Source organism: Dipodomys merriami, unplaced genomic scaffold (assembly GCF_024711535.1).
Source record: "Dipodomys merriami isolate MVZ:Mamm:240054 unplaced genomic scaffold, mDipMer1.0.p SCAF_5, whole genome shotgun sequence".
In the NCBI taxonomy this organism is placed as follows: Eukaryota; Metazoa; Chordata; class Mammalia; order Rodentia; family Heteromyidae; genus Dipodomys; species Dipodomys merriami.
In genome coordinates, this window is record NW_027206068.1 from 67533235 (window position 1) to 67560222 (window position 26988).

At 42.0% G+C, this 26988-nt stretch overlaps 2 protein-coding genes across 5 annotated transcripts in view; one reads left to right on the forward strand and one right to left on the reverse strand.

Moving 5' to 3' along the window:
• The window catches only part of Trim24 (tripartite motif containing 24), a 99193-nt gene extending 95086 nt beyond the window's left edge, over window positions 1-4107 (forward strand). For all 4 annotated transcript variants that reach the window (XM_069996865.1, XM_069996866.1, XM_069996868.1 and 1 more), the window contains one exon: window positions 462-4107. In XM_069996865.1, the coding sequence (XP_069852966.1) occupies window positions 462-671 (210 nt within the window). In that variant the 3' untranslated portion in view covers window positions 672-4107. The remainder of the gene's footprint in view (window positions 1-461) is intronic.
• Window positions 4108-5197: 1090 nt separating this feature from the next.
• Svopl (SVOP like) overlaps window positions 5198-26988 on the reverse strand; it is a 28070-nt gene continuing 6279 nt past the window's right edge. The window contains exons 7-15 of the mRNA XM_069996870.1: window positions 23563-23688; window positions 22602-22730; window positions 18972-19045; window positions 17006-17217; window positions 15005-15116; window positions 13954-14035; window positions 11782-11871; window positions 10349-10462; window positions 5198-6229 (exon numbers count right to left, since the gene is read on the reverse strand). Of these exons, the coding sequence (XP_069852971.1) occupies window positions 6218-6229; window positions 10349-10462; window positions 11782-11871; window positions 13954-14035; window positions 15005-15116; window positions 17006-17217; window positions 18972-19045; window positions 22602-22730; window positions 23563-23688 (951 nt within the window). The 3' untranslated portion in view covers window positions 5198-6217. The remainder of the gene's footprint in view (window positions 6230-10348; window positions 10463-11781; window positions 11872-13953; window positions 14036-15004; window positions 15117-17005; window positions 17218-18971; window positions 19046-22601; window positions 22731-23562; window positions 23689-26988) is intronic.

Below are 26988 nucleotides of genomic sequence, written 5' to 3' on the forward strand. Positions count from 1 at the left end.
GTGTATATGTGCCAGTCCTAGGGCTTGAACTCAGAGCCTCGGTGCTGTCCCTGAGCTTTTTTGGTCAAGGCTAGCACTCTATTGCTTGAACCACAGCTCCACTTCTGGCTTCTTGGTGGTTAATTAGAGGTTGGAGTCTCATGGACTTTCTTGCCTATACTGGCATCAAACTGCAGTCCTCAGATCTCACTTGTTCAGAGTGCTAAGATTACAGGTGTAAGCCATTGGCACCAAGCTAGTCTTTTTTTCTTTCTTTTCTTTTTTTTTTTTTTGTAGTTAGTTGACTTTCTCTAGTCTTTTTTTTTTTTTTAATCTAAGACCAATATTACCACAGCAGAGATTTTTTTTTTTAATGAAAATGGTCTCTTGGTTTTCATAATCTCACGAGTCAAAAGTATAAGTGATTACTTTTATTAACTGTCTAAAATGTGGGCTATCAAATTCCTATCTTTCTCCAACAGCCTGATTCAGAAGTAGCCAGTGCCGGTATAAAACTTGAAAGTTATTTTGAAGAACTTCTAAAGAACCTTTATCCAGAAAAAAGGTTTCCTAAACTCGAATTCAGGAATGAATCAGAGGATAACAGATGTAGTGATGACTCAGACGATGACTTTGTACAGCCCCGGAAGAAACGCCTCAAAAGCACCGAGGAACGCCAGTTGCTCAAATAAGTAGCACCATTGGCATATGCTTATTTTTAGATTTTTTTTGTCTTATTGTTTCAAAAACAAAAAACACTTGCCATTAATTTAACCTCCTGCAAAGATGAGTTTGTGAGACCTCTGATCTATTTTCATTGTTTACCAGACTTTGGTTTCCTGAAGTGAAATTTTTTAACTTATCAAATAAAATGGATGCAAATAAATGGAAGACGAAAAGATGCAGAAGAAAATGAAGCACGCAAGCAAGAAAAAACAAGCATGAAAGAAAACTAAATGAAAACCTTTTTCCCACCTCTTGAGTGACAGCTACTAGGGAAAGGAAATAGACTTTGTATGACCTCTCCGTTGAAATGTAATATAATTTGAATGTGTGCATTAATCCATTTTTAGATTACAAATGCCACTACCCATTGATTATGGTCCAAGCATATGAATTAGTTTACTGTTCTTAAAAGTACTACCAGGGCTTGGGCAGTAACAAAAGTTCTTTCAACCAGGATGCCAACTGGTATACCAAAAGGGTTGTAGATTAGATATTCAGAAGGATCTAATAGTATATCATGTAATATGGCAACTATATTAAAGAAATCAGGAAAACAAATGTTGATTTTTGCTTTTATTCTTACCTTGTCTGTAGACGTGTTTGGTCTAGCAGGTTTTCAAGGCCATTTTTCATCCGTTTCTAGATGTAGATTTTGTTCAGCTTCTTCTCGAAGTAAGAGTGTGCACATGTTTGTTTTTGCTGTGTGTCTGTGTGAGGTTTATTGGCTTTTTTTCAACTGTGCAGGTTGGTCCTTTTATAGCAAGCCTATAGCAGGTAGTAGAACTAACCAAAATATCCAGTAGTGTGTATGAGTGTACCATATTTGGTGTAAGATTTCTTCATTATGTGCCCCTGAGAAACACTAAATACAAGTTGCCCTGAAAAAGGGATACGATTTTGTGTGTGTGTGTGTTGGTTTAGTTTTCCTTTTCATCTGTCTATAATTTCGAGTAAAGAGTATGTTTGGTATTTGGGAAGAAATTTGGGACGGGAATTATAGATGAAAGTATTTCCTGAAACTTCTATTTTCTGTTTGGTGAATTAATTAATTGATTTTTTTTTAAGAATCAGGACCTCAAATTCCAACTCTGATTAGGCTAAGTTCATGAAGAACTTCGTTTTTATTCCGATAGAGATACAAAAGATCTATCTTTTTGGAACAAGGCAATTCTTCATGGACCACACCAAACTAACTTAGCTGACACCCAAGTGTTTTATTTTTTTCACTGGGCCTGGGGATTAGATGAATTGTCAGCACAGCAAACTAGATTAAGAGAAAAGAAAGTTGCTAGGCCACATAGACCAACATTTGACAAAATACTTACACATGAATGTGTTCAGTTTGCCACAGTAAACCTTTATTAACACTACAATTAATGTTTGACTGGAGGAAATTTTTCTAAGATGATAGAATAAGAATATAACTGACTTGAATTCTTTGGTTCTAGCATCTCACACATTGAGACAAAAAGAACTTGTTTCTTAACCAGCTATCATTTATTGCTTAAAATGGGCAATTTGAAAATATTCTGTGGATAATTGATAGAATTTTCAGATATCACTGGAGATAGAAGGAGAAATTAGCAATGGCTTCTTATTTTCTATATAGACTCATCTGTAATATGCCAACTATGTATTAATTGTTAAAAAGTCTTAGTAATTACTTTTCCAAGTATGTTACACCATGATGTATCTTGTGTTATTTTGAATATACAATTGACATTTGTTCTCCAAAGACTATTTGAGCAAATTTTATAGTGACACATAACGCCTTTTAATTGTCTTATTGCTCCTCCAGCATCTTCATTCAACACAGTGCTATAGAACTCTTGCTAATAAGTCTATTATTCATACCTTAGACTACTGCTCTGTTGATAATTTATTCTCCCCTACCTCTACAATTTTTAGAATCATCAGTAGGGGAAATAGAGCCTAAGGAAGTATAATTCTCTACAGTACATCTGGGCCAGAATTTCTATTATATGCAGTGCCATGTGAATTTTTTTCAAACTGGTATTTTTATTTCACCATTGCCGTCTTTTGCCGAATGAAAAACAGTGAAAACCATTTTTCCTCTAATAAATAGTATAGATTATCATCTTCAATGCAAATGTTTTGGGTTTCTCTCTCCAAATAGCTCTTTTGTAAGAAGTCTTATGACATTAAAAAGTGCCCAGGCCCAGGTATGTTCCAACTAAATGTCCATTCGATTCCATTCTGCTATAAACTAGAAGTTGAGCCTGACTACCCCATGCTCATTTTAAGATCACAGATACTTCCGAATGATTATTGTGATTATGTGACCACACAAATTCAACCTCAACCCCACTTCGAACTTATGTGGTCCAGTAGATTGGGGACCAAGAGCCCACTGCCAAATGAACCCTACTTTAGACCATAGCTTATAAGTGGGCAGAGTGTGCTGAAGCCAAGATTATCAGTTCCAACTCAATGACAGCTTTCCCATGTCACAAGTATCTGATTTTTTCTGACAGGAAGGAAATCCAAAGGATGTCATGGTCTATGATGGCAGAAGTATGAATGTGTTAAGTATACCACATTACATGTACAATCCATCTTTGTATCCCCACCTACAATGTGATCCTTGTGCTTTGGATTAATGGGTCCTGCTTGTTTTTTTATTTTGGGTTTGCAGTTTCCATGGCACACTTGCTTTCCTTTCCAGACTAAACAATAGTCTTTCTGTTGTACGTACCACACAGAAGTTCTTATGTAGTACGACTTACATGAATGCTGTCAAAGGTTAGCTTCACAGTCACTGGGTGAGTATACAGCCAGTTGCTCCTTTTATGAATTTGCATTTCAAAATCCTCTGGTGTTAACAGTGTAAAATCTTTCCTTTTGACTTTCTGGGAGAGACAATGAAAGGAGGAACTTCTCCTTTTGCAGAGACCTGACCCAAAGAATGTAAATCCCCAAAAGTAAGTTGTTGCATGGAAACAAAAGGATTTTATGTTTAAATTGGAAACATACTCATTTTCTGTTTACCTGTATTCAGTATGAATAAGAGGAATCCAGTGATCTGGTTAGTCATTATGATTATGGACATGATCATGAATTCATCTGATTTCTTAACAAGCTCCTCCTTGCAATAATCATGTACATATTTCAACTGTTTTATATAGGTCTGTGTAAATTAAAAATCGATGACTTTACATTTATTGTACCTTCATCTTGGATGGGAACGTGCGATTCACATGCAGGTGACCAATGCTCCTGAGTGGAACATTTGTCAGATCAAAGCCTCTTCATGGAAGTTTTGCATATTGCCAGGGATATCTTTGGCAATAGCCTAAATTTGGTTTTCTTGTTTTGTGTGGGGGTTTTTCCCTCCCCTTGGGGACTGGTGCTTTGAATTTAATAAAAATTAACTTTTGCTCACTTTTTTTACTGTGAATATTTTACCACAGCAAAGAATTTTTTTTTATGAAAACATTGACGATCCAACAGTAGAATTTTACCTATCTCTTCTAGATGTAGTATTGACACATAGGGACAAGCTCCTGGTCCATAAGTAGGTAACACATGTATTTCATTAGCCTTAAAAGATAATCAGTGGGCTGGGAATGTGGCTCAAAGTGCTAAAAAAAAAAAAAAAAAAAAAAAAAATCAATATCCAGTGACGAAAGATAAAAACAGTGGAAGGAACATGGGTGATATCCTCCATCAATATTCCACACAAAGTAGGAGAACTATGCCATGAATTTATTTGCCTGATAGGGGAAGATGGAGACTTTTACAGGTTATGTTGAAAGTTCACTACATGCCTTTTACCTATAAAATTTGAAAGGTTTTGATAACTATTGTTTTAAAATTCTGTTTGTAAAAGTTTCAATGGGAGATAATCTACTTGGTTCTAAAATTAGTTTTTTTGAATAGAATAATTAAGTTCTAATTTGAGTCCCAAAACATCCTTCTTGGTAGTTAACAACATTCAACCAAGTTCTATTTTGGCACAATCTCAAACGTAGAGACAATGAATTGTGGCATGAAAGAGAGGCTATTTTTAACATCTCCACTATTTGTTAGGAAATTTGGGAGTATGAAATCTTTGTTCCTGTTCTAATGCCCTTAACCACCCAGAAAAGTGTGACAGAAAATCTAATCCAAGAGTTTTCCATTGCAAATGACTAATGAGCACAACTGTCATTGTTACAGGGGAAGCATAGTGAAGTGCTTCTTCACCCTTGGAATGAAAGTGTGCTAAACTGAGAAGTAGATGTCGAGGTACCAGACTTTGATTATCTGATCTGATCTTCATAGACATTCACTAGCCCAGCACACAAAATGTCCAAAATAATGGTATTCATATTACAAAAGTTTTTGTTGTTACAGACTATGCTTTAAAGAATCTGCATGACTTCCCTTTTACATCTAAACCTATTTGGTTCTGACAGATTTCTATTTTATACACACACACACACACACACACACACACACACAAACACATGTGTGGCTGCACAGAGATCCCAGTTTTATTACTCTTTAATAACTCAGTTCATAAAAAAGTTCTTACAGGGGCCGGGAAGGTGGCTCAGTAGTAGAGTGCTTGCCTTGCATGCCTGAGGCCCTGGGTTCGATTCCTCAGCACCACATAAGCAAAATGAAAAAAGCCGGAAGTGGTGCTGTGGCTCAAGTGGTAGAGCACTAGCCTTGAGCTGAAGAGCTGAGGGACAGCGCCCAAGCCCAGAGTTCAGGCCCCACAACTGGACCAAAAAAAAGTTCTTACAAGGGGCTGAGTGTGTGCCTTAGTGGTAGAGTGCTTGCCAAGCATGTAAGAAGCCCTGGGTTTGATTCCTCAATACCACATAAAGCCAGAAGTGCTGTGGCTCAAGTAGTAGAGCACTAGCCTTGAAGCTAGGGACAGTGCCCAGACCCTGAGTTCAAGCCCCAGGACTGGAGAGAGAGAGAGAAAAAAATTCTTACAGATAATTAACTGGAAATGTGTTTTTGTGACTAACTACTATTAAATATGCTAGAACAACCTACCTCAGTTATCAAGGATTGGTCAAATTACATTCATGGTTGATAGTAAGTAGACTAATATCTCAAAGTCTAGATGCTAGACTGTGCTGGGGAGCCGTATAAAACTCCCTTATCCTGGAGGACCCCCACAAGTACTGAGAGGCCTGAAATTATTGGGAAGATACTGAGCATCAGCTTTATCATTAAATTGATTGGTGATAAATTGCTACTAACTTTGGGCCTTTATAATTTAGAGTTAGTCACATAGCTAATGCTACAAGTTGACATCTTTGCATTAGATACATTTTGGCCTAAAATTACATAAGACTTTAGTTGGACACTGATAGCTCAGTGCCTGTAATTCTAGCTGCTCCAGAAGCTGAGATCTGAGGATTGCAGTTACTTTTTAATACATAATCCATCTTAAGTACTAACATACAGAAATCAAATTGTTACAAATATGTCACAGCCCCAAGAAGATAAAATTCATTTTTTTCTCCTCTGGTAAATGTAGCTCTGCTGGTCTTCATTTAATTTGCTAGAAAACAAAATCATTTACTTGATCAGTAATACACATGCTTTAAAAAAGTCCCCATATATTCTCAATCTAGCTGACAATGCATACTAAAACAGTAAAAATTTACAAGGAATTAAGAGCATTTATCTTTGTGTATCTGTAAGTACAATTAACTACCTTTAGGATTTAGTAGATCTAGTGTAATATGACATATAGAAAAACATACCTTTCAAGATTTTTGTTGTTGTTGTTGGTTATGGGGCTTGAACTCTGGGCCTGAACACACTGTCCCTCAGCTCTTAAGCTCAAGGCAAGCACTCTACCACTTGAGCTACAGTGCCACTTCTGGTTTTCTGAGTGTTTATTGGAGATAAGAGTTTCACAGACTTTCCTGCCCAGGCTGGCTTTGAGCCTCGATCCTCAGATTTCGGCCTCCTGAGTAGCTAGGATTACAAGCATGAGCCACCGGCGCCCGGCTCCTTTCAATATTTTTTTGTTTTTACTTCACTGAGCTCATCAAAATTTCTTAAAAGTAGTTATGAGGTAGGATCATAGTGTGTGTGTGCGTGTGTGCGTGCGTGCGTGTGTGTGTGTGTGTGTGTGTGTGTGTGTGTGTGTGTATGTATGTATGTATGTACTGGTACTGGGGCTTTTACTCAGGGCCTGAATGCCATCCCTGAGATTTTTTGTTTTTGCTCGAGTAGCACTCTACACCCTTGAGCTACACTACTTCTAGCTTTTTTAGTACTTAGAAGAGTCCCATGAACTTTCCTGTCCAGACTGGCTTTGAACTATACTCAGATCTCAGCCTTCCTGTGTAGCGAAAATTACAGGCATGAACCACTGGCACTGTGCTCAAAACTGCTTTTAAACTGATGAGAAAGCTGATTTAGCTAGTCAGAGCAGTTGGACATGTCTGCACTTTTAAATTTTAGGGGCTTTCCTTTAAACATTTTTAACTTTCTATGATAAATACAGCACTGGGGTACACACACATGTATCTTTTAAGATACCCAAAGACACATAGCCATTGACTGACAGGGCTATCATGGGCTGTGGTACTCACATGTATCTAAATTTCCAGCATGGCCCCTGAGATGATTTGCTTTCCTGGTGCCCTAGGTTATTATTTTGTGTAACAGATGAAAACACTCTTATATTTAAGATGGAAAGGAAACCTGAGTCCTCTAATTCAGTCTGGAAACACTCAATGATGGGTGACAACGTGTGACTAAGAGGCACATTACCTTCAAACAAGTTAGGAGAAAAATCAGACTTTTCATTTTACTCAGTAGCATCTCCCTCATATTTACTCACAGAAGATAGCTATCTGAGCTAAAAATATTAGTCTACATCTTTCTTGAGTAAGAAGAATGGGGAGAGAGCAAGGCACATGACTGCAGCTTCTCAATAACCTCAGATTCGTGCTTTCCCCTAAACAGGCACCTGGGTGCTATACTTGAGATTATTATTTGTTTCAAGGCCAGTGCTGTCATTTGAGCCACAGCTCCACTTCTGACTTTTTGGTGGTTAATCGGAGATAAGTCTCAAAGACTTTTCTGACTGGCTGGCTTCAAACCTTGATCCTCAGATCTCAGCCTCCTGCATCCTGAGTAACAGATCACAAACTGCATATACTAGGAAAAAAATGTCTTGAGGTGGGACAGCATCAGAGCCCCAACCTGTACTTTGAGATAACTATTCTTTATTAAATACAACTATCAGCAGACGGCTAGGAAAGGTCTCTCTCTTGTGACTGCCCAATTGTATACTTTGGGGCCATCTTTGTGTGCATGAAAGGGAGAGGAGGAGGAAGGAAAGGAAAATGCAGGGCAGGAAAGAGAAAGGGAAGAGAAGGGAGAGAATCTCACTGAAAATTGGCCTCTAACTCCTGCTCTTCATGCCTCAGCTTTCTAACTACCGGGATTACAGGGTGTGGGTGTGTGTCTGGTCCTGGGACTTGAACTCAGCCTGGACCTGCAGGTGTGTGTGTGTGTGTGTGTGTGTGTGTGTGTGTGTGTGTGTGTGTGTGTGTGTGTGTGTGTGTGTGTGTGTGTGTGTGTGTGTGTGTGTGTGTGTGTGTGTGTGTGTGTGTTGCTGGTCCTGGGACTTGAACTCGTGTGTGTGTGTGTGTGTGTGTGTGTGTGTGTGTGTGTGTGTGTGTGTGTTGCTGGTCCTGGGACTTGAACTCAGCCTGGACCTGCAGGGTGTGTGTGTGTGTGTGTGTGTGTGTGTGTGTGTGTGTGTGTGTGTGTGTGTGTGTGTGTGTGTGTGTGTGTGTGTGTGTGTGTGTGTGTGTGTGTGTGTGTGTTGCTGGTCCTGGGACTTGAACTCAGCCTGGGCACTGTCCCTGAGCCTGTTTGTGCTTAAGGCTAGTGCTCTACCACTTGAGCCACAGCACTGGCTTCCTTGAGTAGCTTATTGGAAGTAAGAGTCTCATGGGGACTTTTCTCCCTGAGCTGGCTTCGAACCACGATCTTCAGATCTCAGCCTCCTGAGTAGCTGGGATTACAAGCTTGAGCCACCAGCACTGGTGTTTTCTTTTTATGTGAGCAACCCATGTGTTCTGGCTGTTAGTAACCCCTGACAACCAGGGTTCTACTAAAGTTCTGGTCTGTTTCTCATGTATTCATTGTAGTCAAATGATAAATAGTATTTCTAAAAGATAAAGATGTGTGCATTCACTACTGCGTTTACAAGTGAGAAGATGGTCTCTAGTGCAACCCTGACCAGGTGTTCCCATAAGGTCTGACTCAAGATCTTGGATAAGGCAAATAACCCTTTGAATCAAACTGCCCATTGAGAAGAGGCAGGTTGCTGCTGGTTTTTATTAACATTTTGCTGTAAGATAGAAAAAAAAATCCCCATCATGAATGCGAGCTCATGTGACTGGGTCTGGCTTCTTTTTCCCTCAGTCACATCCAAATCTAGGGAGGGCTCTGCACTCCCTGCTTGAAAGCTCCGTCCCTGAGTCCCTTAGCAGAGGCTGATGTGAATGAGCCTCCATTACAGCCTCCATCCACACCCGCTAGGGAAAGGCAGAGCTGGAACTCAGCCCTGCGCCATTTGTTTAAATCATTTTAACTCTGACATCAGACAAGGCTGCATACATTTCATCAGCCAAAATTCCAACTTTGAGCCTTTTTCTTTGTAAAATGTGAAGTACACCAAATGCCAGGGAAGGGTATGTGTGTGTGTGCATGTGCACACGCATGTGCTTGCATGTGTGTGATGGAAATTCAGAGGTTGCCAGGAGAACAGCCCAGTCCTCGCAGCAGGACTTGGGACTAGGGAGCACTGTAGAAGGAGCTCACACAGCAGACAGTTCCTCCACAGTCAGGCAGACCTCATTTGGGGTACCTGGCACACAATTGGATTTCTGGGGATGGGGAGAGGAGAGGAACAATCTACTGCCACTCTGAAACTTTGTTCTTGCCAACACAATCATATACAGCAGAACTGGAGGTCATTTTAGTCATCGTGACAGGATGACCCGTGGTCCTTGTGGGCCCATGCTCCAACCACCTTTCCTGATGAAGACATGGTGCCCTGGGCTATGGCTTCCTGCAAGCCAGGGCCTGCAGCCCACCTCAGAGCAGCCGCACTGAAGTTCTGACACCTGCAGCCCGGGGACTAGGGAAAGGAAGGTGGAGTAAGTGAAGGACCAACCAACACAAGGCACCCTTGGCTTCTCCGATCACCTTTAGCTCTGTAGTGCTTCCATCTGTGTGCACAGCAGGAATGGGCAGAAAGCTTAAACCAAACCTCAGCGGATCCATTGTCCCAGTGTGGTAGGACAAGGTTTGGATCGAATCATCAGTTACTTCAACTTCAGTGTGGCTCAAAGCTGTGTGGGGGGAAAACTGGAAACCCAATCTTTTTTTGTTTTTTTAATTGGAACCAAACATTGTGTTCTAACATTATGTCTGCTTCAGTGAAGATGCCCCTATAACCAAGTTCACATCCTTTGGTCAAACAGTGGTAGTTGAAAAAAACTAAGGAAGTGGCGCTATGGCTCAAGTGGTAGAGCGCTAGCCTTGAGCTGAAGAGCTGAGGGACAGCGCCCAGGCCCAGAGTTCAAGTCCCATCACTGACATCAATCAATCCTGAGAAAACCTAAGAGCTTCCTGCGCAACTCACCTGGAGCGCCCGTCCTTTGGTCTCTATTGGGAGAGTGAACGCAGACACGGCGCACACAACACAGACCGACGAGAAAAGACACAAGGCTCCCAGGAATGAGGCGCTCATGAGAACCTGTAAGTCACACAGAATGACTCAGTCGCTCTGCCACGCATTTCTACACTGGTTTGGGGGTGTGGTGGTTTTTGTTGTTGTTGTTTGTAGTTTTTTGTGCCAGGCCTGGGGCTTTAACTCAAGGTCTGGGCACTGTCCTTGAGCTGCTTTTTGCTTACGGCTGGCGCTTTGCCACTTGAGCAACAGCTCCACTTCATGCTTTTTTTTTTTGGTAGCTTATTGGAGATAATCATCTCATGGACTTTGCTGCCCAAACTGGCTTCAAATCATGTTCCTCAGAGCTCAGCCTCCTGTGTGGCTAGGATTCCAGGCATGAGCCGCCGGCACCCAGCTTACACTGGTCTTTTATTTTATACCCAAGGTAGAATAAACATGTGTTTATATTTAAATAATGGGACTTTACAGCCAGTGATGCACACACACTGCATTTCGAACATTAATTTTAATTGGGCCAACAAGTATGTAAATTTTGTGTAATTGGCCTTAATATGTACTGGCCAGATTAGATGGCTCTTCCTACCGTGCCTCAGCATCTCTGGAGTAAACAAGGGTTTGATAAAGAGAAGATGTCTGTCCTCCCATCCATGCTTGCTTACCTGCTTCCACCCTCCTCAGTGGGTGGCATACTGCCCCACCAAATGTACTCCCCCTCCGCCCCTCACCCCTACCAGCACAAAATGGCAGGAGGTTTTCTCAGAACAGATGTAACCTCCCCATCTCTGAACAGACAACTCATGAATCCCGACTCTACTCATAAAGCTTCATGAGATGATCAGAACTTCCTGTTTGGTGCCCATTTTTCCACATGAAGGACTAATTCCTGCCGATCTATAAACAACTTTTGGCTGCACCTTTTCACTTTGATACTGCTAACAGTCAAGCATTTGGTGGTTGTCACCCAGTCTTAACAAGGACTTTTGCTGGTGCTGGGTCTTGTACTCTGCCTGGACCCTGTCCAAAGCTGCTTTGGTTCAAGGCTAGCACTTGAGCCACTTCTGGCTTTTTCTACATAGTTCATTGAGATGAAAGCCTCCCTGACTTTCCTGCTCAGATTGGCCTCAGACCGTGATTCTCAGATCTCACCCTGCTAAGTAGCTAGGATTACAGGCATGAGCTCAGCAACAAGGATGTTCTTAACTATGAAGTCACACTGGGACAAAGTGGAAAGGCCTAGAAACTACCGGGTCTGGTCCAACCTCTTCATTCAATGGATGAGTCTCATTGCAGTACGCTTTACCAACTCACATGCAGCCTAATGTGATTACTACCTCTTAGGTTCCATTAAGATGCCCAATTTTGCCAGATGCTATTGGCCATACCTGGGAGATAAACGGTGCCACCATTGCCCCAATGCGGCACAGGGACCCGCTGGTGCCCATCCCCAGAGCACGCATTGTGGTGGGGTAGACCTGTAGGGAAAGGAACAGAGGGCCCCACTGAGTGACGGCTCTTCTCGGAATTTCCTCTCCTCCCGCCCCAGGGCCTTGGGGGTTGTATGTACTTCTTTTTTCAAGTAGACTTCAGACATAAAAGATGCCCATTTTCTCTGGGACACAACTTTGAAATTTTCCTATTTAATATAAAAATGTTAGCCGCAAAAACACTTAGTATCATTTAAGGGAATAATTACTTAAAAAGATTTAAATAATATTCAAATGTAACTTTTTAAAGGTAGGCTACAGAACCAGGAGGGAAAAGTTTCATTTTAGAGCTATAAATGTCTAAACATGGTTCTCTAGGTAAAGAAAATACTTCCGAAGAATTAAATAATCTAGCAAAATCTGTGTGTATTTGTGTGTGTGCACGCACACACATGCACGCACGTAAGTATACTACTACTGGGGTTTGAATTCAGATCCTTAGCTTTTGTAGCTCAGGGATGGTGTCCTATTCATTTGAGCCACAGCTCCACTTCTGGGTCTTTGCTGCTCAGTTGGAGACAAGAATATCACAGCCAGGCACCGGTGGCTCATGCCTGTGATCCTAGCTACTAAGAAGGCTAAGATCTGAAGATCATGGCTTAAACCCACCCTGGGCAGGAAAGTCTGAGATACTTATCTCCAATTAACCACCAGAAAGCCAGAAGTGGGCACCTGTGGCTCAAGTAAAAGAGCACTCACCTTGAGCTGAAGAGCTCAGGGGCAGTACCCAGGCCGAGTTCAAACCCCACAACTGACCCCCCCCCCAAAAAAAAGAATATTACATACTTTTCTATCTGGACTGGCTTTAAACCAAAGCCTTTTGAGTAACTAAGATAACAGGTGTGACCCACTAGCACCCAGCTCTGACAATATCTTTAATACAGCTACAGCAAATAGAACTGACTAGAAAACCAGGAGCCTGCTCCTCGAGTCAAGATTCAGTCATCAATTGTACTTGGCTACTGAAGAATCTTATGGTATATTCTACTTTCTCAGTGCAACTATTTTACACTTATGGAGTCTCCCAGACTTTACTGGCTAGGCTGGCTTTGAACCAACTCATATCTGGAGACCAGGAGAGCCTCAGACCTCAGATCAGAGACAGATCTGAGGATCTCAGTTCAAAGCCAACCTGGGAAGGAACATCCATTAGACTCTTATCTTTAGTGAATCATCAAAAAGCCAGAAGTAGAGCTATGACTCAAGTCACAGCCTTGAGCAAAAATTTAAGAGCAGAAAGCCCTGAATAATAATAATAATAATAATAATAATAATAATAATTAATAATAAACATTCAAATTTCAAAACAAGGGAGAGATGAGAGCTTCACATTCTAAAGGCTTGGAGCTGAGTTAATAGCTGGTTTTTCAAATGCATGCCCTTGACTGTTAATCTTGTCAACTTGATTGGATTTTAAGAGACCTAGGAGATTAGTCGGGTACCCACCTGTCCACGAAGGTGTTTTTAGAGATGGCTAGATCTTGAGAGCTCAGATCTAATGTTTAGATATAAATAACAGATATCTAAATGGATTTAATCTGTTGATGCATTTAAAACTTTTGAGAGGTGGCAGAACTGTGGAAGGGGGGAGCTGGCTGGAGGAAGCAGATAGCCAAGGGCCAGCCTTTGGAAGATGTCTTGATCTTTTCCTGTTATGTCTCTGCTTCCTAGCAGCCTGGAGGTGAGCAGCTTTCTCCACTACGCCCTTTCTCCATGATGTTTCTTCTTGGCCCCAGGTAGTCATGGATAGACACCCATTAAACTGTGACTGGAATGAGTATTTCCTCTCTTAGATTATTTCTGTATTTGTCCTAGCTACAAAATTTGGCTCACACAGAGCTTGCTTTTCAGTGAGAAAAGGAGAAGGCCTTGTCTTTCTTCTGATGGACTAATAGACTAAATGGGAGAGGGGGAAAAATCTCATATTAAATGAATCTAATATTTTTATGGTATGTTTTAGGGTAATTGTCCAAAATTAATGGGTTGAGGATGTATTGTCCACAGATTGAGACCTTCTTTAATTAGCCAGACTTGCATACCCCAATGCGTGACCCATTCTCCAAAGCTCACCTCAGCAGTGTAAATGTAGATGGTGTTGAAGTTTGCCGCTACCAGGGCCCTCAGCATAAACAGGAAGCCAATGAGACCGGCACTAAAGAACAGGAAGCAGGGGAAAGTCATTCAAGGTCACGTGGACTGTCTTACAGGGTCACTGTAGACACTACAACACAGACACACAGAACCACAGGCAGGAGCTGCTTCTCAACTGGCCAGATTATGAATTCTAAAGCCAACTTCCTCCCATTCCCCCAGAAAGCATATGACCTGAAAATGATGCAGTTAGCACAATACATAATCAGCATGAGAGACTGCTCTCAGCATACCCTCACCCCAGGATGCTAAAGTGCCTTCTATAAAGTACCCTATAATTTGCATGCACCCTACACACATCCTCTCATATATTTTAAACCTCTAGCTTACTTGGTAAACAGTTGTTGCTCTGGTATTGTCTAAAAAACAACAACATGGGAGGGGGAGGAGTCTGCATAGTTTCAGTGCAAAAGTAAATGTTTTTTTTCTAATATTTTCAACCAGTTGTTAGTTGTTTGAATCTGTGGATATAGAACCCACAGACACAGAGGGCTGACCATATATTACAATTCGGGCCACCCTAGGATTACAAATTAGGGATGAAGGGAATTCCACACTACAGACAGATTGTACAGTCCACTGAACTATCGGCATTCATCTAGATAATTTGGTAAATACTAGGATTGTTCTCCAGTGCTCCAGGAAGCTTTGTATAAACCTTCTAAATGCTTTGGTAGGGAATTATAATAAGGATTCCACCACTGCACCCATATCCAATGGCCATATCCAATGGTAGCTGAAGGAGGCATGGCGTAAAAAGGAAGTAGGTGTGGCACTGCACCCATATCCAATGGTAGCTGAAGGAGGCATGGTGTAAAAAGGAAGTAGGTGTGGCACCAAGTAAGAGTCTTAGAAGCAACGTGCTCTCTACTGTCCCCGGAGAAAGCACCCCACTGAACTTGGGAGATCAGGAGGCCATATTGGATAATCACTGTACTAAACTTGTTTGAAGCAATCAAAGAGAAAATACCTTGAAGTACAGATATTGAGGAGAAGAAAAAATAAAGCTGTGCACCCCATGGTAATGGACAGGCTCAGCCGTCTTCCCAGGAAGTTGATACCCAGGATATTCAAAGGGTTCACTAGGAAGCAAACAGCAGGGACAATGTCTAGAACCCGGTAGCACAAGTGATCTTTATCACCCTGATGGGGGTGTACTGTGGTTACTTCAGAAAGAATCAACTTCCATCCCAGACTCCAGTGTCACCAAATGAGCGGCCTAGTCAATGTACTTCTCTCACATAGGGACCACGAATGACAAGCCCTAGTGTAGATAAAGGACATTTTTATACCCATGGTGATTGTTATAAACTACGTTTACTTTTAGACTAATAATGTAAATGTTTTATGCTATTTTTCATTACATTCAAGACACCACAAGTTTCTTTCTTTGTTTCTTTCTTCTTTGTTTCTTTCTTTTTTTTGGTCAGTTATGGGGCTTGAACTCTGGGCTGGGCGCTGTCCCTCAGCTCTTCAGTTCAACGGTAGTGCTCTACCACTTGAGCCACTACGCCACTTCCAGTTTTCTGGCGGTTTATTGGAGATAAGAGTCTCGTGGACTTTCCTGCCTGGGCTGGCTGTGAACCATGATCCTCAGATCTCAGCCTCCTGAGTAGCTAGATTACAGGCGTGAGCCACCAGGGCCCAGCTTCTTCTTTCTTCTTTCTTTCTTTCTTTCTTTCTTTCTTTCTTTTCTTTTCTTCCTTTCTTTCTTTCTTTTCTCTTTCTTTCTTTCTTCCTTCCCTCCTTCCTTCCCTCCTTTCTTTCTTTCTTCCATGTCAATATTAAGGCATAATCTCAGGGCTTTATGCTCTCATTCTCCTGATTGGCTCTTTCACTGAAGGCTGAACCACTCTACCACTTGAACCATCGTTTCCCTTCCAGCATTTTTTGCTGGTTAATTGGAGATAAGAATATCATAGACTTTTCTCCCTGGGCTTGCTGCTTTCTCAGATCTCAGCCTCCTGAGCAGCTTGGATTATAAGAGTAAGCCAATCCAGCTCTTTTTTTCTTTCTTTCTTTTTGAGACAGTCATACCCATGTGCCCCAGGAACTTGCTATGTAGCCCTTGAACTCTCCCAGTCCTTTTGAGTGCTTGTATTATAGGTATACACCATTGTACATGGCCAAGAACTATTGATTTTAAGTTTTATCACTTTATGTCAGCAAAGACAGGAATCGTGCTGCCAACTGAAATCTAACAAATTCTAAGATACATCCAATGTTGGAGATATTAAAACATGAACAAAAAATGTAAAGCTTAGAATTACAACATAATAAGCCAGGCGCCAGTGGCTCACACCTGTAATCCAAGCTACTCAGGAGGCTGAGATCTGAGGATCAAGGTTCAAGGCCAGCTTCGGAAGGAAAGTCTATGACACTCTTATCTCCAATAAACCATCAGAAAACTGGAAGTGGTGCTGTGGCTCCAGCAGTAGAGGGCTTGCTTTAAGCTGAAGAGCTCAGGGACAGTGCTCAGGCCCAGAGTTCAAGCCCCATGACCGACAAAAAAAAATAATAATTACAACGTAATAGTTCAAAGCTCTCTTCCCCCCAGAGTATTCTTTCCTACCCCAACCCAAGACCCCAGCATGATTTAAGAATGTGTGCCAGGCACCAGTGGCTCACACCTGTAATCCTAGCTACTCAGGAAGCTGAGATCTGAGGATCATGGTTTAAAGCCAGCCTAGAAAGAAAAGTCCCCAAGAGACTCTTATCTCCAATTAACCTTTCAAAAACCGGAAGTAAAACTTGGATCAATTGGTAGAGTGCTAATCTTGAACACAAAGAGGCTCAAGAACAGCACGTAGGCCCTGAGTTCAAGCCCCACAACTGACCCCCCAAAATGTGTACAGTTCTGCTAAGGAGGAGCTTTGCCCCAGGGTCACTCTTCCGGCCTGAGAGTCTGAGCAGCACAGTTCCCTACCAAAAACAGAGCGGCCCCCACCCCAATACACAGAGGGACATTTACGAGCAATTTCTCCAAGAGTACTGATGATCATGGTCCGGTAGTCGGAGGGGGCGAACAGGTGACAGTGGCAAGGGCTGTGGCTCTCTGCTGAGTCTCCCTCAGTCACCACCACCGGCGACTGTGACTCTGCCTTGGAACCACAGACCAGGTCCCGCTCCAGCAGCTCAGCACTGGCCAGGATAACACCATAGTAGGCAAAAGAGATCCCCAGCCTGCAAGTGAGAAGAGAGCATGTGAGCAAAAGCTTGTAGCCAACTGAAGAACAGAAAGAGCCCAGAGGGGTGGGGCGACAAACAGGAAGGCACAGCCCAGAAAAGGCAGCTGGCCAATCATCCACAGCCTCCATGCAAATATCTTTAGGGAACACAACTGTGTGCATTTCTATTGGATGAAAACTTAGAATTCCTAAAATATAAGGTAGGCACACTGTCAACTGTGATACTGCTGGACAGTTTCCCAGAGAGATGGGGCTCATTTAAGCAAATGTGAGCATCCCAGGTGCTTTATGTCTTTCCCAGCATTTGCTATAGTCAGACATTTTCCTCATAGCTATTTCTGGACACTGGAGGATTTGTCATGGTATCTTGTTGGTTTATGTGGGTGTTTGTTTTGGTGGTACTGGGAATTGAACTCAGGGCCTTGCACTTATCAGGTTGCACACTTGAACAACCCCTCCAGCCCAATATTTTGTTTTGTTTGCTGATCCTTGGCCTTGAAGTCTGGGGCTGGACACAGTCCCTAAAAGTGCCTTTTGCTTAAGGCTAGCACTCAGCCACTTGACCACTGCTCCACTTCTGACTTTTTTGGTGCTTAGAGTCTCAATGAGTTTCCTGCCCAGGCTGGCTTCAAACTATGATCCTCAGATCTCAGCCTCCTGAGTAGATAGGATTACAGGAGTGAGCCACCAGTACAGAGCAGCCCAGTATTTTTTTTAATATAACTTTATTAAGGTGTTGTACAGAGAAGTTACTATTTTATAAGTCAGGTAATGAGTACATTTCCTTTTATCCCCCACAGTGTCACCCCTTTTTTTGGGTATTGATTTGAATTTTCCCGGAGACGTTAATACTGTCTTTTGATATGTTTATCTAGTTTATTGGACACGTTTATCTGATTTACAATTTTAGTGACATGCCTATTCAAGTCTCTTGCTTGATTTTAAACTGAGTTGTATATACCTTCCTGGGAAAAATTACATATATAACATTTGTATATTATAATATACAATATAATTTATGATGTATAGTATATATTATAGATTATAGATTGTATATAGTATATATTGTATATACTATGCAATATTATATACTATTATTACATAATATAGTCATAATATATAATGTGGTATATGATATATAATATAATGCGTAATATATAATGTCATATATTATACATATAAAATTTTTCTTCCAAAACATTTGTTAAATATATATTGAAAATTTACCAGGGCTGGGGAGGTGGCTCAGTGGTAGAGCACTTGCCTTGCATGCCTGAGGCCCTGGGTTCGATTCCCCAGCACCACATAAGCAAAAAGAAAAAAGCCGGAAGTGGCGCTGTGGCTCAAGTGGTAGAGCCCTAGCCTTGAGCTAAAAGAGCTGAGGGACAGTGCCCAGGCCCAGAGTTCAGGCCCCACGACCGGACCCAAAAAAAAAAATTTACCAGTTGGTAGGCAACCGTGAACATTTCTTAGCATAGTTTATGGCACAGAGTTGATAATTGAGTGTAGTAAAAGTGATCTGTTTACTCCCCCTCCTTTTTTATGCTGGTACTGGGGCTTAAACTCCTGGCCTCATACTCTTGTTCAGCTTTTTCACCCAAAGGTGGCACTCTACACTTGAGCCACACCTCCATGGACTTTCTTTCCCATGCGGGCTTCGAATCTAGATCTTCACATCTCAGCCTCTTGAGTAGCTAGGACTACAGGCATGAGCCACCAGTGCCCAGACTGAAGTAATCGCGTGCTTACCATATGACCCAGATCTGTAATGTGGTCCGTAGATACTTGGCATCCAAAAGGTCTGCAAACCTTCCTCTTTTATCCTAGGTCATGGAAAGGGGAAAACAGTAGATATACAGCAATTAACTGATAAGGTTTATTAACTAAATAAACAAAACTATCATATTAGGCCAACAATAAATATTATGTGTATATAGTATATATTATATATTATGTATATAGAGTATATAATATATATTATGTGTCCATTGTATATGTCATACAATATTATATCATATAATTGTATAATAATTTATATATAACATATATAATATAATGCATAGCATACTTATGCATAATACATAGACCCACTTATCCCTTTTTTAACAATTAGAAATTCTATCTTTAACATATAATAAATTCTTATATGTAATCAAATACATTATTATAGCAAAAGATCATTATTTTTAAAACTTCAAGCATAAAAAAAACTTCAAGCATATAACAAGTGGATTATCCAATGAAAGTTCATCAATAGGACTAGTTTGCTATTTGGATATGACAAACCTAGATCTCTATCATGTGTCTCATACTCATATCTAACAGTTGAATATTGAGAATGAAATCAAGTTAACCAAACAAAAGAAAAAAATTGAAAAAAATCAGTAGTGATAATAACAAAGCTTAGGAACTAATAATAAAGCCAGCTTATGATGCTGGCTTTTAGATAATAACTTATTTAGGAAAAAATTACAAACAAAGTAAAACTAAAACATTAGATAAAAATGATTTTTAAAATGGGCATTGGCAAGATAATATTTAAGTTCACTGTACTGATCAGGAGGCACTAAAGTTACCTGGGGTTTGAGCTCAGGGCCTAGGCACTATTCCTGATCTTTTGTGGTCAAGGCTAGTGTTCTACCCTTGAGCCACAATTCCATTTCTGTCTTTTTGCTGTTTAATTGGAGATAAGAGTCTCGTGGACGTTCCTGCCCAGGCTGGTACTGAAACACAATCCTCAAATCTCAGTCTCCTAATTAGCTAGAATTATAGGTGGGTACCACTAACACACAGAAACATTTGATAGTTCAATCAGCATTTTCAATACTTAATAGTAACCTCTAAAATAAAAGGATAAGCCAATAAAAAAGAAGGAAAGCAAACTCAATCAAGTGGAAGGAAAAAGAGAAGAAAACGCAAACACCTGAGAATTCCAAACATACCAGTAAACACAATAGATATAAATGGACCAAAATCCTTATTAAAAGACACAGAATATCAGATGGTACACAAACTACAAATTTATAAGAAATCAATCTGAAACAAATCAATGCAGAAAAGTCTGGCTGGAAAAAGAGAAACAAGGAAAATACTAAAAACAAGACTGGTTTCAATGTATAAATGAGAGGATGGAGAATTCAAAGCTCAAAAATAAGAGACTCTCCTTTTATCTGATACATAATGATTTTTGGTCAATGTGTGTGCTTAAAAAGAATAGAGTAGGCAAGAGACAACCCACAGAATGGGAGAAAGTCTTCATCAGCTAATACTTAAATGATTGATATCCAAAATATACAGAGTCCAAAAAATTAAGCAACAAAAACTCCAATTAATAAGTGGACAAATAAGTTTGAATAGATAGTTCTTAGCAGAGACACAATTAGTAATAGATACATGAAGAAATGTTATACATGTTGGGTTTTTTTTGTTTTGTTTTGTTTTTGGGTCCAGTCAGGGGGCCTGAACTCTGGGCCTGGGCACTGTCCCTCAGCTCTTCAGCTCAAGGCTAGCGCTCTACCACTTGAGCCACAGCGCCACTTCTAGCTTTTTTCTTTTTGCTTATGTGGTACTGAGGAATCGAACCCAGAGCCTCAGGCATGCAAGGCAAGCACTCTACCACTGAGCCACCTTCCCAGCCCTGTTATACATGTTTAGTTATAAAGGAAATGCAAATCACCTACATTAAGATTCCAACTTATGTCAGGCACAGTGGCTCACATCTGTAATCCTAGCTACTCAGGAGGCTGAGATCTGAGGATCATGGTTCAAAGCCAGCCTGGGCAAGAAAATCTGTGAGACTTATCTCCAATTAACCAGAAAACTGGAAGTGGTGCTGTGGCTCAAGTGGTAGAGCACTAGCCTTGAGCTGAAGAGCTGAGGGACAGCGCCCAGGCCCCAAGTTCAAGCCCAATGACCGATAAAAAAAAAAAAAAGATTCCAACTCAACTCACTCCCAGGCAGAATGGCCATCATCAAGAAATCAGACAACAAATGCTGGCTGGCAAGGACATGGGAAGAGGAAAACCTTCCACAGTGCTGGTGGGGTGTAAACTAGTACAGCAACTATAGAAATCAGCCTAGAGGAAAAAAATATATCAAGTGAAGTAAGCCAAGCCCAAAGAAACATAGGTCCCATGGTTTCCCTTATTTGCAATATCTAGTATATATATATATATATATATATATATATATATATATATATATATATATATATATATATATGAGTCAAGCAGAAAAGGTCAGATAAGGTGATGTTAGGAAAATGAACCCTAAGATATGTATTTAAATGTTTTTTTTCTTTCATGCATTTGTTTCTAAAGCATTTATAAAATTATTTCATTGTTGCTTTGTATGGCCTTCCCCCACAGTATAACCCCTGCTTTCACTGTATTTGAAGTCGGTATAATTTGTGGAGGGGAAGAGGAAAAACAAGTCGTTTAAATAAGGATACAGGTGGACCCGTTGCAACAATGAGAAGTACAAGTTGTCATGTTGAAAATGAACTTTACAACTTTGGTGGGGGGGTAGGGAGGACTGGGTGGTGGGGTGGGGGGAGGCTGGGAAGGATGGGAAGGGGAAACAAAGGAGGAGGCTACAATGCTTGATAAGAAATGTACTCACTATCTTGCCCATGTAATTGTAACCCCTCTGTACAGTATTTTCACAATAAAAAAAAAAAGAAAGAAATCAGTCTAGAGGTTCCTCAAAGGACTGAATATAGACATCCCTATCACCCTACCTTTCCACTACTGGCCATGTATCAGAAGGACAGTCAATCAATATGCCAGAAAGAAACCTATGTCTTTTGTACATCTGTCTATTGTATCACTGTTCACAGCAGCCAAATGATAGAATCAGAAAAGGTACCCAATAGCCAATAGGTGGAATATATATATATACACATACATGTACATATCTACATATGTATATACATATATACATATATTATACTAACATAAAGAATCTACCTCCATCTATGTATACATATATACATACATACATACATACATTCACAGCATAATAAAACCCATCCATCACTGTTTGAAAAGGAGGAGGGAAAAGAATGGGCATATAATGGAAGGGATGAACTTGTTCAAAGTACACCATATGCACGTATGCAATTATCACAATGAAACTCCCTTACAATCCTGAAGTATGCTAACTCAGAAACAAAATACTTTTTAATGCTGTAGAGTAACTCACCAGAGCTACAGAGCTGCAGCCAGGATGAAACTACATCAGGTCCCACCTCTACTCTGCGCCACCATCCTGCCTCCAGGCCTAGAGTGCAAACTATAGTCCCTTCCCTCTGGCCTTGCACAACTAACAGACTTCCCAAGGCCTGTGGTGGGGGTGGAAGGAAGAGGAGTGTGAACTCACCAGAACGGGCTCCACCAGCCTCCCCTCTGGCATGGCGGAGCGGTTCATCTTGGCGATGCCCTCCAGGGTGGCCAGTGCCACCTCCGTGTTCCCGGTGGAGACATTGAAGCGGGCAGACTCGGGAATAAACTAAGCACCGATAGGAAAGAACATCAGGACCACAACTGCTGAATACCCAGGGTACCACTGCCATCCATGCCATCCATGCCAGCCCCACACTCCCGGGGCGGGGCGGGGGGGGGACCATGGGTTAAAGGCACAGCAAGCCTTCTCAGCAAGCTCTCTGCTGGACCCAAAGTTGATCTGGAAAATGAGTCTCTAGAGAGGGAAATCAAGGGGAACTGAGACCCTGGGGGGAAAAAACCAAAGCATGAAACTCAAACGTCTGCAATTATTTCGACTTGAAATACTCCATCGATTATACAATTAGCATTTCAGTTTCTAGGCTTGAAAACAACCCCCTGAGAAGAGATCCTAGGCCTGTATTGGGTCCTAAGTCCAAGAGAATCCAATAATGAGCTAAGCTTGAGAAGAAAGCCATCGTGTCTTAGTCTACATAGTGGAGAGAGTCAAGCCACTCACTTGAGCAGCAGCTCACTTGGCCACTGGTCCCGGAGCACTGGGCGTGGCTCTGAGCCACAAAGACACTGGCCACTGGGGCCCATTTAAGAACAAGGGGGCCAGGCTCTCAGGAGGCTGAGACCTGAGGATTGGCTTTCTAAGCCAGGCAAGAAAATCCAAGAGATTCTTATCCGCAATTAACCACCAAAAGCCCAGGAGTGGAAATCTGGCTAAAGGGTAGATCTCCAGCCTTGACCAAAAAAGCTAGGGGACAGTTCCCATGCTCTGAGTTCAAGCCCTAGAACGAGCACCAGAAAAAAATAAACAGAATCTGTGGTGCACCAAGACCAGTAGTCCATCTGGAAGGGCGCACGGGACTCAACCATGAGCGCTTGCTCACCTTGAAGGCCAGGATGAGGATGATGCCAGGGATGGAGGCAATGCGGATGAGCCAGCGCCACCCAATGGTGGGGATGACCACAGAGGCCAGGCCAATGATGAGCAAGGAGCCCGCAAGCCAGAAAACCTGGGGAAAGAGACACACAAGATTGCAAGGTCTCCTATGTCATGTGCTCAGCATTTCACATCATACGCGGGGTAGCAGGTGTCTTTGAGGAGCTACAGTCTGAGTCCTACTCCAGCACTACCGCTGCTATCTTGGATGAATCAGACACATTGCTTCTGTGTGGCTCAATTGGTCTTCTGTAAATTGTTTTCCCTGCCTTAGCTACGGAGACAATCAGGATCACCCGACTTTTAAAAGTTTGACCCAGGGGCTGGGAAGGTGGCTCAGTGGTAGAGCGCTTGCCTTGCATGCCTGAGGCCCTGGGTTCAATTCCTCAGCACCACATAAGCAAAAAGAAAAAAGCTGGAAGTGGAGCTGTGGCTCAAGTGGTAGAGCGCTAGCCTTGAGCTGAAGAGCTGAGGGACAGCGCCCAGGCCCTGAGTTCAGGCCCAACGACTGGACCCAAAAAGAAAAAAAAAAGAAAAGTTTGACCCACTAGAGAGTATTAGACATTATTCCTTTTTGTTGACTAGATAACAAGACTCCCTGGATCCCCACATGAAGGAAGAAGGCCGTGAGCTCTTCTCCTCGCTCTTGCCATCTGGGTGCTATTCTCAGAAGGCGCCAATACTACCCCTTTCTTCTGCAGCTTTCTAAAGGTTTTCTAAAGATCCAAGCTCATAAGGACGCATTTTGTTCTTTGTTTCATAAATGGTGGTGTAGTATGCACAGTACTCCACACTTGGATTTTGTTGTATTTACAAATATATCTTAGATTTTTTTTTTTTTTTGCACCTGTCCTGGTGTTTGAACTCAGGGTCTGAGTGCCGTCCCTGAGCTTTTTAGCTCAAGGCTAGTCCTCTGCCACTTGAGCCACACCTCTACTTCTGGCTTTTTGCTGGTTAACTGGAAATCAGAGTCTCATGGACTTTCCTGCCTGGGCTGGCTTTGAACCATGATCCTCAGATCTCAGGATTACAGGCATGAGCCACTGGCACTCAGCCACTGTCCCTGAGCTCTTCAGCTCAAGGCAAGCACTCTACTACTTGAGCCACAACGCCACTTCCGGTTTTCTGGTGGTTTATTGGAGATAAGAGTCTCACGGATCTTCTTGCCCCGGCTGGCTTGGAACCATGGTCCTCAGATCTCAGCCTCCTGAGTAACTAGGATTACAGACGTGAGCCACCAGCACCCCAGCTAGAGATAATTTTATATCAACAAATAACAGAACTGCGACCAGGCCTCACTGGTTAGGAATTCAAATAACTCCCAGCATTAGCTCAAGAATTTCTCTCATCTGAAAAGGAGGATTGTGTGCTAATGCCACTTGATCTCATGGAGCGGGAAGATGATAACATTAGAAGATTCTTTGGGGGACCAAAAAAGGGATGACTATCAAAAATAAAAGTGATTAGGATTATTAAAAAAAAAAAAAAAGCAAGGATAACAGGATGGAAAGTGACTTGGGGAACGGGGGAGGACTTTCTGCGAGGTATCACAGATGACCAGTGCAGTAGTCAAAGTAACTAGATAGGATTTCTCCAGAAAAATGGAGTTTTTTAAAAAAAATGAGAGCTGGGCATCTGTGGCTCACATCTATAATCCTAGCTACTCAGGAGGCTGAGATCTGAGGATCGAGGTTCAAAGCCAGCCCGGGCAGGAAACTCTGTGAGACTCTTATCTCCAATAAACCACTAGAAAACCAGAAGTGGAGCTGTGGCTCAAGTGGTAGAGCGCTCGCCTTGAGCTAAAGAGCGCAGGGACAGTGCCCGAGCCCAGAGTTCAAGCCCCATGACTGACAAAAAAAAAGAAAAAAAGAGGGGAAGTTGCCTTCTAGAGTTGTGTGCTGGTCAGTGTGGCCTTCATAAGACTCCACCATGGCGTACCATGGCCTCGGCCAAAAAGTGCAGAAGGTGATGGTGCCGCCCATCGGCCTCATCTTCAGGAATTAGAAAATGGCTCTGCGAGCAAGAGAATATGCAGATAGAGGGCTGTGTCATTGGTTTGGTTGGATGCGTGAACCTTGTGTTAGCCCACACAGAAGAAATTCATTCTAAACCAAAGCCAAGAAAACAGCTGGGTCGGATCGTGCTAAAAGGAGGTAACAGCGCTGCACTACCAAGTGTCTCAACTAGAAATGATCCTGCAGTGTGAAGTCATTAAGACTCTTACACAGTTTGTGAGTGTGTGTGTATGTGTGTGTTCTTTGCTGTGAATTTAAGAAAATATCTGAGTGTGTTCTTTGCCGTGAATTTAAGAAAACATCTGTTCATATTGTTTGATGAACCCTGCTGTTGAGATGTGGTATGCACCCCATTCTGATGACCTCTGTATTATAATCAATAAATGCCATGGAATCGTTTTGTTGTTGTTGTTTTTAAAATCAGTTTTAACAAGGTTTGCTGTTGGTCACTTGGGTCGAGGGTCCCTCAGGAGGGGAGGAGTTAGAAGTCTGGTGATTGGGTGGTGATGAGGGAAAGGGGGAACCACCATGGCTGCCGAGTTTGCGGCTCTGCTGACGGAGAGGCTACTGTTTGCTATTGCCTGAGAATAGGAAGACAGAAATAAAAGGTTCCAGGGGGCAAAGGAGAGATCTGTTCTGAGGAGGTTGTATCTGAGGAACTTGTAAGGTGTTCGGATAACTGGTCACCCGGTCTAATGTTCAGGGAGGTGCTCGTTGGCTATTCCTCCAGGTGTTTAGTGATAACACAGATAGCATCAGCCTTCCGCATCGATGGGCACCACAAATGTGTCTGTTCTGAACACACGCAGATTTTTTCCTTGTCAGTGTTCCCTAAGTAATGCAGTAAAGCGACTATCTGCATACAGTTATCAGCAGTCATCGGAAGTAAGTCATCTAGAGATGATTTAAAGTATAAACAGTGGGGGGGGGGTTGGGAGGAGACAGGAAGGGATGGGAAGGGGAAACAAAGGAGGAGGCAACAATTCTTGATAAGAAATGTACTCATTACCTGCACTAGCCTTGAGCTAGTGCCCAGGCCCAGAGTTCAGGCCCCAAGCCCTCCCCCCCCCCAAAAAAAGTGTAAAATCCAAACATGACATAGTCAGTCTGTGCATTCATTGTAACAAGGTCAAAGAAGAAAGGAGGGAGGGGTGTAGAGACAGCATCTAATGTTCAGATTCTTTTTTTTCCCCTATCTTTCCTTCCTTCCCTCCCTCTTTCATCCCTTCCTTCTTCTCTCCATCTCTCCCTCTTTCCCTTCCTTCCTTTCCTGCCATCTTCTTTCCTTCTCTTACTCCTTTTTTCTTTTACTTCCTTTCTTTCCTTTTCTTCCTTCTTTCCTTCACTCTCTTTCTTCC